Source organism: Parasteatoda tepidariorum, chromosome 3, assembly GCF_982258835.1.
Source record: "Parasteatoda tepidariorum strain Cologne lab strain chromosome 3, Ptep-v5.0, whole genome shotgun sequence".
Lineage (NCBI taxonomy): Eukaryota > Metazoa > Arthropoda > Arachnida > Araneae > Theridiidae > Parasteatoda > Parasteatoda tepidariorum.
The window spans coordinates 65,616,941-65,632,219 of record NC_141757.1 but is presented as its reverse complement, the minus strand read 5'-3'; the positions used below and the strand labels follow the sequence as shown (position 1 = coordinate 65,632,219).

The 15,279-nt window shown below is 26.4% G+C and overlaps 1 protein-coding gene across 2 annotated transcripts in view; it reads left to right on the top strand.

The window, feature by feature from the left end:
• The first annotated feature begins 9,857 nt into the window (after positions 1 to 9,857).
• Positions 9,858 to 15,279, top strand: part of LOC107441979 (adenylate cyclase type 2) — a 62,360-nt gene continuing 56,938 nt past the window's right edge. Inside the window, exons 1-2 of one of the 2 annotated variants that reach the window (XM_043047931.3) lie at positions 9,858 to 10,083; positions 12,327 to 12,481. In XM_043047931.3, coding sequence (XP_042903865.2) covers positions 12,347 to 12,481 — 135 coding nt within the window. In that variant the 5' untranslated portion in view covers positions 9,858 to 10,083; positions 12,327 to 12,346. The remainder of the gene's footprint in view (positions 10,084 to 12,326; positions 12,482 to 15,279) is intronic. The other variant, XR_006225820.3, reaches the window with a different exon arrangement.

The following is a 15,279-nucleotide window of genomic DNA, read 5'->3' as shown; positions in this document are numbered from 1 at the left end:
GTTAACTGAACTGGAAAAGTCATAACAAAATAGAATTGTTTGTTTTGAACTCGAATTTTAATCTTGAGTTTGAAATAAATAAATAAAAGTTTCCGAATTTTGAATAAATAATAGATCTATTTTGAAGTTAAAGCCAAAGTCACATTTTTAAACGTCTGATATAATATGCTTTTTTTGTCATTTGAAAAAGTTCAAATTGGCTTATTTTAAATTTTTTTTTTTTATTAAACGCTTGTTAGAATACTTACCTTTTGACTCAGAATTTTTGCGAAACATATTTTTCATACCGTTTTACATTATTTTGTATCAATATTAATTTAGGTCAAAATAAGTGGAAAGTTAGCATTAATAAGTGGATATTTAGCATTTTAATTATTCACTAGGAGGCTCCACCCCCTGCTCGCTAACGCTCGCCAACCCCCGAGAATTGCTACGCAATCCTATGTGGTTCACGCCGTGAACCATGGCTCGCTGCGCTCGCTCGCCAATGAACACAATGTTCTAGCACAAAGACATAATATATTATCATCAAAGACATAGAATTTTATCATCAAAGACATAGTATTGTACTTATGTAGAAGAATTCTACCAATGTTCTTTTTGGCTTTTAAAAAAGTATATTAGCTATTTAGATTGTACATGGTGAAAAAATCAAAACATTAGCTAAATAAGAAACATATTAGCAAAATAAATTATCAAATATTACTTCACTAATATTCTGCATTTTAAAGCGTGAAAATTCAGTGCATAAATAAACGCGAAATATAAAAAAATTCAATGCATTCAATACAAACACTTAAACGTTTTTTAGACGTTTAGGTAGCTCCCAGTAGAAAAATATCAATTCAACAGCGGCCTTTTAAAGCATTCTCACTTCAATTAATTAATTAATTCCTAATTGAGTTTAAATTAAATATTGTCATGTTTTTAGTGCATGAATCTGAATTGAACAACCTGATAATGCTCACTCTGGTTATTGTTATCTGGTTGCTCACTACGTGCTCTTGCGCGCCGAATCCAATCAATTAAAAATGAGAACTGTTGCCAGCGCGAGAAAAGAAATATCATCGGTTTTATTGATACATACATACGTACGTATTAGCGTTTATATAATAAGATACTTATGAGACATCGGAATATTTTTCCGCGTTATAGGTAAAATCTTCCTAACACGGGTCATTTCCAAATAATATTTGTTCAAATTTGCACTTATTTGCTGTTATTTATACTTAAGAGAAGCAGTTATTCGTCATTAAAATTTCTTTAATTTATAAATTCGTCAAGAACTGATGAATTTTTGAATATAAGTAAAAAAACATTTTCAAACTACTTTTTTGGACTTCATAATTAAGTACAAATCTAATTCTAATATTCTATTTTTAATAATTTAAAAATTCCAAAATATACTTTTGCTTGTAATTAGAGCGCCAGAAAAAATTATAAGAGAAGCACCAACTTCGCACAATGGTTCTTTGCCATTAAGTTTTTATGTTATACAGCGGCATGATTTTGTTTGAAACTTAAGCATTTGCATGTTTAATGAATTATGTATAGTGTGGGAAAAGAAACGAGTATCCTGATTAATTTTTGATCTAATGATCGGATTTTCATGCACCAAGTCATAATTTTATAAGACTTCGTAATATATAAGACTATATAATATATAAGATTTTAATATATGGGTGATTCTCACGAAACATGACAATTCACTGTCCCTTGCTCCAAGATCTAATACTATAATACTAAAAAACTTTTTTTTAAAAAAAATTAATAAATAGCGTTGCTGTTAGCATTTTAAAATGACTTTGCACTAGCATCGACTGTTTTGTATACTTAAAAAATTTAAATGAATATCAAAATGTCATTTTCCTGGCATGTCCCAAACAATATTTCCAATTATAACTAGCATCAAAACTTCCCATAAATTTTTCAATATCTATTTTTTTATAACTCTACCGGTGTAAGCATTTCTAGAATATACGCAGAGGGTATTGTTTACTAAAACTTCGTTTAAAATAAATTTTTCTGTCTATAATTTGTTTGTCCCATGAAAATCTGTCATTTTCCTGGCTACTTTTATTTAGTGATTTTTAACCAAAATAGATAGCTCCAGGAATCAATATCTTATGTTAATAGATTGATTAGATACCCTCCTATCTGAACATGTCTTGTTGCATGAATGAAAAACCAATTTTCTGGCTCAAAATCAATTTCAAAAATTTTTTTAAGGTGAGTAGGTTTTTATGCTGTCATTTTCCTGGCTTCTTGAAATCATTAATAACAAAAACTACATAGATTTATCTGAGTTATTTTAAGAAATATTGTTGTTTTCTGCAGAATATAAACGTCTTCGGCCAAAATATTAAATTAAAGTAAAGTTATATGCTATAAATGGCGAATTTGTCATTATCCTGGCTGTCATTTTCCTGGCTTATGAATGCCAGGACATTGAAGTGTTACCAGAAATTCCTTTTAACTGCTATTACTGTAAAGAGGGAAAGTAAATATTAACCTAAAACCAAGTTTAGGTATGATCGTAATATGCTTGGATGTAATCAAAGTTATTTATTTATTTAATGATTGATTATTATACACATTTTTATTCTGTACATATCAGCAACAAAAATTTTTTTGTTTCTTTCTACAGTGGATAAAAAGAGTTAATTTAAGCAATTTATGGTCCATCTAACATAAAGGCTTAAGTTGAGTTACTTACTATTAACTTAAAATGACTTACTATACTTACTATTACTTACTTAACTTAAAATGACTGCTTTTTAAACTTCTAAGGTAATATATCATTTTCCTGGCATTCAAGATTTGGTGAATTTCTATTTTATTTTTTTTCTCGAGCAAATGTCAATAAACTACACTGCTGTCTATAAGATATTCATAAGTGTAGCTAAAGAAGTATACAAAATTTTTTTTAAAATTATTTTGAAGACTTTAAATTTGAAGAAACTTTTTGGTCCGAATTGTCATGTTTCGTGAGAATCACCCATATAGGACTATATAATGTATAAGACTATATAATATATAAGACTATATAATATATAAGACTATATAATATATAAGACTATATAATATATAAGACTATATAATATATAAGACTATATAATATATAAGACTATACAATATATAATATTTGAATATATAAGATTATAAGACTTCGTAACATTCGTGCATTTACATAATTCTAAAAAGTACAGTGTACACGATAAAATGAGAACACTTTAACATCTTTTGATCTAATTCTTGAATTTTCAAGTATTAAGTGGCAAATTTAATGATTCAAGGGGATAACCTTAAATATGCGAATTAAAAGTGCAGAAGAAATTTTAAGTTTCAAAATCAGATCAAAACGTATTTTCTCTGAATGAATATACTCTTTTTTTCAGCAGATTTTATCTTTTGAGCATCAAAATATGGAGAATAACCGCAATTTGAAACATATTGTCCTCATAGTTTAAGACATATTTTCCGGTACATCTGTGTAACTTAATGCAGATAATAACTATATTTAAGAGATTAATCTTATTTTTTGTGTTAATTTGTGCGTTAATTGGAGTGGCTGAACGTTTGGATCACTTAATGCTAATATTACTCATTTATTCAAAAATAATTCTATGTAAAAAACGATTTTTAACTATCATTTATTATTTATCATTCTCTCATTTAATAATAGTCGAAATTTTCTTAAGTTGTAAGGTATACATTTTTTTTAATATCAATTTAAAGTAAAATCCTTTAAATAAAAAATACAAAATTTGACTGAAATCGGTCTAATAATTTTTGAATTATAAAATTTTAAAATTGCAATTATTTTCATAAATGCTTTTTTGTTTATTTAATTTTTTTTAATCCATCAATATATAATCAATCAAAAATTTTTATAATTGCAACAAAGACAGACATATTTTCGGCATTGGCTTTGTGGTTTGCAAGAGGATTAGAGATTTGGTAATAGACTTTGCTGCAGAATACGTCTGCGTATATGGGGATTTTTTTTTCAAATAATATCTTTTCATGTTTGGATAATATTTAGTGCAATGTTGTCCTAATCTAATGTGCTCTAAATGCGTAAATTTATTTACAATCATCGCATAAATTAGAAAGTTCCCGAGTGAGGAAAGGCATAAAAAATACAGAGCGTTCTGTAACGACCTTACTTAATACATATATTTAGATTCATTTTAAAAATGAAGTAAAAAAAAGTATACACAAAGGAATCAAGAATTGTAATGTTAGCAAAGAAAAAAGAAAATTCTTCGAAATCTATTGAATCACTAGTGGAGAAGGCGGAATGATAAATACCAAAACCACCTTGATTGCTAGATGGAATTCTGTGTTCCTAATAACGGCTTTTCAACTTGTCTCGGTTTTCGACTTGTCTCAACTTGTCTCCGTTATGTTGTTTTGAGTTTCCCTTCCTCAATGGTGATCCGTTAGCTTTCGATAGCATTTTTTCCTTATTAATATAAACTAATTTTCTTTAAATTTCCAATTTAAGAAACTATTGTTTCTCAAATTATGTTTTTCAAATAAAAACTTGCGTTTTTCGAATTAGTTTTGGCCTAAAAATATATATAAAATTATATTCAATATGCAAGACAATAATTTAGAAGTGCCTTTATATTTATTCAAAATAAATTAGTGCGTGAATATTAGTGCTTAAAAGGGAAAATACTCGATAAAAAAGGAAAAAAAAACAAAAAACACGGTTTTTCATTATTATTGAACATTATTTTTAACTAATGTCATGTTAAAATGTGGGCACATTCCAAAAATTTACCTTTTTCCTTTAATAAAATTATTCGAAACTCAGGTACTGTTTAAAATACCACTTCTGTTTCCAAAGATATTCTGCTTAAACACATTCGATGTAATCATCTTGATTCATTAAGTGACAGTTTGCCTGTCATATCACAACATAAATTTCAACATTGGAAAATGAAATATGATGGTTTGGGAATATCTTTCGTTCATTTTGGTAAGATAGAAAACTAAAACTACTAGAAAAACTCCCATTAATATTCTTTAATCATATCATGAACATCAAATTTTTCATGCGTTACTTTAGCTTTCGTGATAACAAAAAATAAATATTTCGTTAAGTTATTCTACGATTAATATAAAATAAAAGAACTTGGATTTAAAACAGAGGTTTATACAAGTTCAAAAATTTGAAAGATCATGACCAGCATGTTAAGAAATTGAAAGTAGCTCATTTATTAGTCCTTTGTCCGTTATTAAAATGCTACACTATTTTTCCTTTTGGAAAAACATATTTTGCTGGTTAATAATTTTACCTTAAAATGAAATATATGAATTAAGAGTATTATCTTAATTATTTTTGTTGAGGTTTTAAGAGATGTTTAATTTGTGCTCTTACAAAACTCACGAAGTTCCTAGCAAAGGAGCAAACTCTGTTTTATAAATTGGATAACTTTATTTCATTTGGAAATAAATCATAAAACTCTATTTTTATATGTTAACATAATATTGCGGTTTCTACACTAATATTTATTCATAAAAATTAAACGAAGAAGAGGTTTCTTTGGGCACAGAATGATAATGGGCAAGTAAACAAAATAGTATTTTCATGTTTCTTTGTTCGCTAGATATCACAAAACATACATCATGTAGCCGTGAAAATTTCTTCTTAAGAATATTAATGAAAATGCTTATTTTCTCAGTTGTAATATTTCCTTTTGGTTCATAAGTCTAAACGATTTCTTTACAAAATGTTAATTTTTCTTATAAAACATTTAATCTGATTCCGATAAAGAACGAATAACTAATCTAGGACTACAACTTATCTAATCTAATGCCTACATGAGTACAATAACTGTTCAAATGCAGTTCAATAATGGTTTGTTTCTTATATATTTACATAACCAAATGACTTAAAGTATTTTCGTTATAGAAAATGTTTATGAATAAACTGTGAATAAGAAAAATTACACTCTTACTTTTTTAAAAGACTGATATATTTCAAATTGATGCTTATGTTATCTGCGATGTTGACCTAATTTTGTTACATGTATTTTTGGCTTAGTTTCAATTTAATTAACATTTATAAAGCACAAAGCTTAACAAAAATTTTCGATTTTTTTTTTTGTGTGCAGAAATGATGTAAATTAGTACAAGTAAAGTCGCTTTCTCCTTCTTGAAAGTAGCCATAGCAAAAAGTTTTAACAAAGAAAATCACTAATTATATTGATGAATTACACATTTCTATTCGAATATTTATTTAATTTAAAACTTGCTGTTCTGTATTTTCGTCATTTACGTCTTACTTCTTGCTCTTTTTTTTTTAAAGAAAAAAAATAATGTTAAAATGAAATTAAGGTTAAAATGCTTTTAGTACATTTCCCTTTATATATTTTAAACAGAATTTATAGTTATTTTAATAAGAAAATAGTTTAAAATAAGAATTATAGTTTAAAATAAATATTATTAATAAATTAAATTAAATAAGTTGTAAATAAACACATATTAAAAATTTAATTAGAATTAGAAATGGAATGCAGAAATATAAAATGAAATAAGTGATGAGTCATACAGACAATGAACTTAACAAAAATATTTTACTTCGTAAGTGGTTCAAATGCTTCGTTTTTTTTATATATTTTATAAATTTTAATATTGCCAAATCATTTAATCACATTTATCTAAAATCTTCCATTTCAGAAATTTTTTTAAAAAAAATCTTTATGAAAACTTATGAAAAGAAATGCTATAAAATAATTATCTAGATACAAAATGTTTTTTAATCTTTGTGTATTGTGTTCTAAAAAAACAACAACCAAAGACTTAAAAACTTTAAACCAGTATAAAAAGGAAAAAGAGAAGAATGTTTTATTGCCAAATTACTCAACTTGATATTCATAGTTAAGTATATTATTTTTTATTCAAAGTACAATAAAGCCTCCTCTGTTTTATAATTGTCTAATGTTTTATGGTTTTTATAACAATATCTGAAATTTATTAATTTTTGGAGATACATTTGAATAATTAAGAATAACACTAGGGAAATTTTTTTTTGTTTGTTTTCTGTTGATACTTTCGTTTCTCTGTTCAAGCTAAAGTTTTTTTAAAATTTTTTTATGGAATTTTTTGCCGAAATGTACAAATTTAATAACCTCATAAATAGCAAGGGATTAAATAAATGTTACGACGAATTTCAAGCGAAGTTAGGGTACGTTATCAGGTTCAAAATTGCATAAGAAAACATGCCCTGAAATTTCGTCATACGCTGCTAAAGGTACTTCAACCACTATGAACTCTTTCTTCGTGTGCGTCTCAACAGATACAGGAACAGGTTCTGAACAAGTTCCTAAGCAGTTTCAATTCTGATGACTTTAACTCTCCTAAGTTTGTTGCAACATTTACGTAATCCCCTGTTATATATAGATTATTTAAAATTTGTGCATTTCGACAAAAAATAGACTAAAAATGTTCTTTTAAAAAATTCTGTAGCTTTAGAGCAAAACTAATTTTTAATTTAAAATCCCCTCACTCGAATCAGGCAAGATCAAGTATTGGTATACAGGCAACAAAAAAATTTGTTCCCCAGAGTAATTATTAATTAAGATACTTATATTTTTATTTCATTATTATAATAAATTAATCATAATACAAATATGATGCAGCATGATGCAGATATAAATATATAGCAACCTAACAAAAGATATAATTTTTTTCTTATCTATAAATAACATTCTGAGAAAAAGCAGTGACACAAAATTTTAAATTTTAAATTTTCTCGAATTTAGTATTTTACATTTTAACGGAAAGTAAGGGACTTAAAACTATCCGAATATTAATGTCAAGTTTTTTATAATTAACAATATTTTTTTAAATAAAATTTCGGGCAATTTTTGACTTTTCTGTTTACAAAAATGTGAAAGGAGAAAAAAAGTTCTGGTAAAATTACCGTACTGTATGGCAATGACATGTGATATACAATATTTAAACTATTCACTTAGCAGTTTTTCCGTTTATTTGGTAGCGGTTTACCGGAAATACTGGTTTTCAAAGCTATAATTCTTATAACCACACAATTTAATAAAAAATACATAGCTGAAACCAAATAAATGGTTTTTATGCCATTCTCTGAGTTATCATGATGAAATTGCCAAATTTTACAACATTTACCAAACTTCATCACAAATTAGAAAACCATATTTTATTTTTAATTTTACCAAAATCAGCACCAAAGAGCTACAGTAAAAATTATTAAGTTTTTAAAGTCAGAAACATATTAAATTTAATCATATTCTGATAGTTTTGACAATATTTTTTTTCTCAGAGCGATGTTTTTAATTTACGTAATTTGAAAACTAAACAATTATCTGGGACTATGCTTCTTTTTATGTAATACTTACAATCAAACCAAGGTTGTTTTAGATTGTCATTATTAAAAAAATAATATCTTTGTGTTGAAATAAATTAAACAGTAGCTAACGTAAAATGCAGAAATAAAATTACTGTAAACAAGCATCATCATCGAAGCGTAAATAAAGAATGGAAATAAAAAACTTCAGTTGCTATCTAGAAATTGATATTTTTTTATAGAATGTTTTAGTTAGAAAGTTATTATCTTTAGAATTAAAATTAATTAACTAAATTAATTTATTCACGTTAGTTAGGATTCTAGTTAGGATACGTCTGATAACAAATAATTTGATTGCACAGTAAAATAAGAGGCATTGTAGGAGTTGCATAGGTTGGCGAGCAATAGTCAGTAAGTGCTACATTCTAACAAATTCTGGTACTGGCACCCTGAGTTTAGCATCCCAAAAATCCATTTAACCGCAAAATTTTATACCGGGCCGTGGTTGCTCAAGGGATAAAGCGATCACCTTTCAATGAGGTAACCCGGGTTGAAATTCCAGTGATGGCTAGTTGATGCGAGTTCCACACTTGGCTCCCAGCAACCACATTGCTGACGTAAAATATCCTTAGTGGTAGACGGATCATGGGTTAGAGTCCCCTTGACGTCAGGCTAATTGCGGGAGGTTTTCGTGGTTTTCCTCTCCAAGTGAAGCAAATGCGGGTAGTACCCTCTAAAAGTCCCCCACGGAGGCAAATTTTCTCCAATCTTTTCCAGTCTTTTGGATTGAGTTCAAAATTACTTGGCTACGAAGTTGAACATTGGTAGTCGTAAACTCCACATTCCGTCGACTCTTCAAAGCCGGCTATAAAATAAAATCAAATTTTATATCGTAACTTTTACAGTAATATTTTTTTACTTGAAGTGATTTAGTAATTATTGCTGTAAAAATCTCGAAATAACATATTTTTTGTTCGGTGAAATGAATTTTACGGTAAAAAGTACCGACACTCAGAGAGTCAGTGCTTTGTACCGTAATTTTGATCGAAATTTTTTACAGTGTCGCCACTATATTTAAAATTAGAAATAAAACCCGGGATATTATTAAATAAGTCTAAGGTGGAGTGATATGAAAAGAATTCAGACGTTTCTGATTACATAATATGTGGAAATAACTACATATATTAATATAATTACATGTATAGGAATAAAAAAAGTTGATAAAGCAAAAGCATTTTCATTAAAAAAAAACAACAACAAAAACTTATAAATTAGAAGAGTTTTTTTTATTAATAAAGTGTTAACATCGGATTAGGATTTTGCATTTTTTCTACAAAAAAGAAAAAAGGAATAAAAAAGAACTGATATCATTTACCTACATTGATAAGAATTTTTGTTGTGCCATTGATATATCATTCAGCTTTATTTCTTAAATTAAATTTTACGTGTCTGAAAATGTGCCACACAATGAAGTTATGATATCAAATTTGTTGTTATTAAATCTTATCTACTTTTATCAGTAATAATCGACCCTTTATTGTATGTGATGTGCGATACTTACAGTAAGGTGTTTTTTTGAAAAGAGTGAAGAGAGGAACTTATTTCCGAAATCGGAGATTTTGATTATGCTAACACAATCAGTTATCGACAAATTTGAGACTACTGTCTCAAAGATCATATAATCCAAGTAAATGAAACTTTGAAATTGCAGTCTAAGAAAATTTAAAGTGGGATAAAATATTAAAGTGAGCAAATTTTTTTTATTTATTCCAGTGTCTAGACAAAAAATATATTTTTTCACATTTTAGCTGTACCAGACGTAAACTATAAGCTCGAGTATTTGAAATTTTGAATTTTTACAATATTGATAAGTTTTTTAAAAATTTAATTTTCAGCGTTTTTTGCAGTTTGTTTACTTAAGATATTTTGTTGTTTATTTTTAATTTTAGCTTCTTTTTTTTTAAGGCATTGGGTTAAAAATTTTGTTGTCAGCATTATTTTTCATCAGGAAAAGTAACAATGATAAAATAAAACGTGTTTTCTTATTTTACATTAGGCTAAAGGCTTCTTCGAAAGTTGCCAATTTTGCTTTTTACTTATTTTACCAATTTAAATGTTATAATTACTTGATACACTCTGTATTTTGCAATATCTATAGTAAAATTACTTTAAAATATTTTAATTAACTGTCCCCTTTAGACACAAATATATAAAAAGTTCAAAATGTAGAGAAAACATGGAAAAAATTACGGAATATATCTATATCTATCTATCTGTCTATCTATTACATTATATTATATATTTTATTTTATATTACATTTTATATTATATTGCTATTATATTATATCACTTATATTATATTATGCAACTTTTATATTGTATTACTTTTATATTATATAATAGCGAAATTTTTACATTAACTTTTTTATCTTTATAAAAATTAATGAGTTTTGCACTTTGATTTTTTGATTTCAAATTCAAATTTGTATGAATTTATTCCTTTTTAATATTTATATGTTGTTTTCTTAAAAAGATTTTTAAAACAAATCAAATTTAATCAGAGATTGTACTTCTTTAAAAAAACACTTTTTTAGAAACCATCTAAAACTTTGTTTTACGAAGAAGTTAGAATTATAATTTGAGCCATTAAAGATTTTTTTTCACGTTGAACTGTAATCATTATCATAATAATGTCAGAAATACTTATTAACTTTGAATAACTAATCTTAAAAGCAAATGAAGATTTGTTTTTAGGTTAATTTTTGTTTTGTTAAAAATTTTATCTGAGTTTTTTTATTTTATATTTTTAGCTCTTAAGCAACTGATTTCATTCCATGACCGCTTAAAACGAGTATTATTTTTCACCTTTCCTCTCTTTACTTAAGATAAAGAAAGTTCAATGAAATTAACTTAGCGTTTCTGAGAAAAATAATTAAGATAGAAATGCAAAAGAATTTATAACTACCAGTTCGAAAATTAAAATAAAAAAAAAATATTTAAAATACAAGCACGTGATCAATTGTGAGAATTCTTGTAAATTCCAAGGATAAAAGCTTTTTTAAACAGTATTTAAAGGTAAATAAAATGTTAATCGATCTGAGTTGGGTTTTCTTTTTTACTTTTTATTAATAAAAAGTTTACATTAAATTTTAATGGAAGCATTTGAAGTAAAAATAATAGAACCCAAGAAAAATTGGTACCATGTTCATTTTAAAACGTACTGACATATCTGACAAGTTGATAAAATTAATGACTTTAGTATTTTCAAGTTAAGTGCACAATCTGACAGTTCATTTAATGATTTTCAAGACAAGAAATAATTAATAATTGCATAAAAATCAGAAAAAGAAATTTTTGAATGCATATTATAGAGGTATTTTGCTAAAGTTTACTTTCGTTACTAAAATTATTTGCAAATTAGGTTACTTATCTAATAAAAGACGATTTTAATGTATTTTAATGAAAGATGTTATTATTTTAAAACATCTAAAATTTCAAAATAATAATAATAATTGATAAAAATGGCAGGACTAAATTGTGAACACTAATTTTCTCTAGACATAAAATACATTTTCGAAAACTTAATATAAATTTTGAAATTCTAGCTTCATCAACTCATAAGTTTCATCGAAAGGCAATATTTTTGAAAACTTTTCAAGCAATATACATTTTTAAACCACAGATTTTATTACAAAAAGTATATTTGAATTCATTTAAAAATTACTACAAAAGAAAATAATAAATAATATTATTTCGTGCTTAATAAAAACAATACTTATAATTTGCTGAATAATTATTGTATGCCATTTCATTATAAAATTACAATTTTACTGGAATATAGGTATTAAAGTTGACTATAACAAAATTGATTTCTAATTGTTAGTTACATTTTAAGTTATGAGTTTTGTATGTTGATATATTGTTTATACACGTATGCGTGTAAATAATCATATTGTTAAATACTTTATTTTATTTCATAATTTACAAGATTTAGACCTTGGATATCAAATGTCAGGCTTGGAACTCGTTGCTCGAGACAGCAAGTCTGAAATAGAAAATAATGCTGAAGCTGCCAAAATCTACTTTCACGAAGTCTACTGCAGAGACGACGATGAAAGGAATTGGTCTTTCTCTTATCTCAGGGTTAGTAAAAAGAATTTGATGTTTTAACAACATCCTTCCACTAAATGTATCTTTTCTCATTAACTTTATGAGTTTAAAATATGATGGTTTTCTTGGATTTGTGGTAAACACTGAATAAAGCAAACATAGCTAATGAAATTTTTTTAATTTATAGCCAAATTTTAATACTCTAAAATTATTAGTTTACTTTTTTATTAAGTTTTTAACAACCGTTCACATTTGATTTATCTATTTTTTCTTCTTCAAATCATAGGATAAATATCAGATTAATTACTCTTATTTTAAAATCTGTTGTACAAATGAGGTATAAAAATGAGTAGAAACATATTTGCTTTGAGAAAAAATTTATTTATGAAAAATGGAAACTTGGAAAACATTTCGTTAGAAATTAGAAATTTAAAAAAAATAAATAAATAAATAAATAAATTCTTCTTGAATTATTCGTCTTTTTTGTTCATTTCTTTCTATAGTACGTAAGAGAGCAAAATAAATTTTTTTATATTAAGTTATAAACGACACAGAATGTATGCATGGAAGAAGTCTAATCGATGTTCGCCATGATAATTTAATTAAAAAAATTCTCATTTCAGAAAGAAATAACTTTAAATGTATGAGTTGGGTCGGAGTGTTATAACCATTTTAATTCGATTGAATTAAATTGGTTCAAATCCTAGGTATGGCAGATTGGATCTTATATTGATCTTAAATACTTAATCCAAGATTTAATTTGTCTTCCAAGTTAGATTGAAAATTTAAAATAATTTTAGTGGCACATCCACTTTTTGAATCGAATGTTTAAAGTCGGTAATAAAAACAAAGGAACCACGGTAAGCCAAAGCGTCGAAAGTTACTTTTTTGTAATGCTCCACTTAATAAGTAGATGTATAACTATTTTAATTATATTTTTATTGTTGTTAACTTGAAATTTTTTTTACCTCGATAATAGTTTATGTTTGAGAGAAACTACTAATTTACTAGAATTTATCCATGACCTTTCTGAAAAAAGGCCAAGAGCTTCAGGCTGTTCCCTAAATACGCCTCTGACCTTTCTGGATTTGCAATTAGAACGGTTTTAAAATGCTGTTTAAAGCTTTTGATCCTTTCATTTATTTCATAATTGCAATAAAAATAACTTAATTCTGTGTGATATACTTTTTTAAATCTGCATTAATTTGTTGTTAGTTAAATTACAAAAGTAGTTTCCAAATTTACTACAGAAAATTTTCAAACATTTTCTGCTTCTTTTTTTTTCTTCTAAAAAAAGTATTTTTAGATCAAACAAAGACTGCAGGAATTTAAGACATTAATTAATTTTATTAATGCTTTTGATTGGTTTGATAAAGTTTTATTGACTAGAGCATAGTGTAATTTGTGCCGAATTACAATTTACTTAGCTCCAAAATGGTACGTGTTTTCAAAGTATTCAGTTTCATTACTGAGTTAGAGTTAGCATATTATGTATTATCAGCTTCTATTCTTTCATACACAAAACAATAACTGTTACTTTTACTTTATTTTAAAAAAATATATAATAGCATATCTATTTTTCGAGGAAAAGTAATTCTTGCTCTCATATAATTAACTACACTGTTATTGATTGACCTTTACCCATTATCAAACTAACAAACGTACAGTTAAAATAAATCTATAACAAGTTTTTTTTTTAAGTAATGCATGCTGCCCCTTTCTTTTAACTGTTTGACATAATTTTTAGCATATTTAAATATTAGTTCACCCCAGTTTATCTCATTTGTCTATGAACTATTTTTAAATAAAATAATGCACGTTGAGCCCCAATATCATCATAAATAGAATTATTTTTTAAACAAATAATAATCTTGAGAAATGAGTTGTAAATTGTGTTACTCCTAAACCATGATGAATATTGTCTAGTAAAGAATGCTTTTACGTGAAAGAAATAGAGCCAAATTCGTTTTGGAAATTTGCATTTATGGATTCTAATGAAAAAATTGCAAATATATCACCAAATTCTCTCTAAGATATAGATTAAGTATTTGCCATGTTATGTTCAAATTTAGTCTGCTAAATATTATAGAAAACTTGCTTTACATAAAGTTTTCTAAGTTGTTTTCCTTAACAAAATCAACGTTCTTCAACGTATCTTTAATGTATGAGCATTCATTCATCAGTTTAATATTCTGGAAATCACTTACTGAGTTTCCCAAAAATAATCGAAAGTATGAAAAATTGTGTAAAGAAAAACGGGAGGAGATGGAAATGTACGATTTGCTGCGTCTTGCTTAGGAAACTAGAATTTTATTCCCGATAAGTTTCGAATTTCGTTATAAAGTTCGCAAATAAATCGTGCAGTTAACTGAGAAAAACTGCAAAACAAAGTTTTCAAAAGAACAAACATTTGCGGAAACGAAGTGACGATGTTTGAGGACAAAATTAACGGAAATCCATGAAAATATTTAAGTTCGAAGAGTCTGACATGCAGCAGAAGATATAGTAATAAAATGATATTAAAAATCCTGTATAAAGCAGTAAAATACTACAATTCCAAAGGAAAGTTACGGAACACAGAAAAAATTCTATAAGAAAATTGAAACCAATATAAAATTTTGAAGAAGTAAACAATAAAAATAGTGAAAAATATAATAATAACAACTGAAGCTGACGTTGTTAGGGGGTACCAGTCCCGGAAGTCATAAAAATACAAAACCTTTTCTATCGAGAGAGCACGACAAATGTCTAAAATTTGCTCATTCTGTACACCCAAAGGTTTTGCAAAAAGTTCAGGAAGAGAGAAAAAAAGAATACAAAATACAAAAACT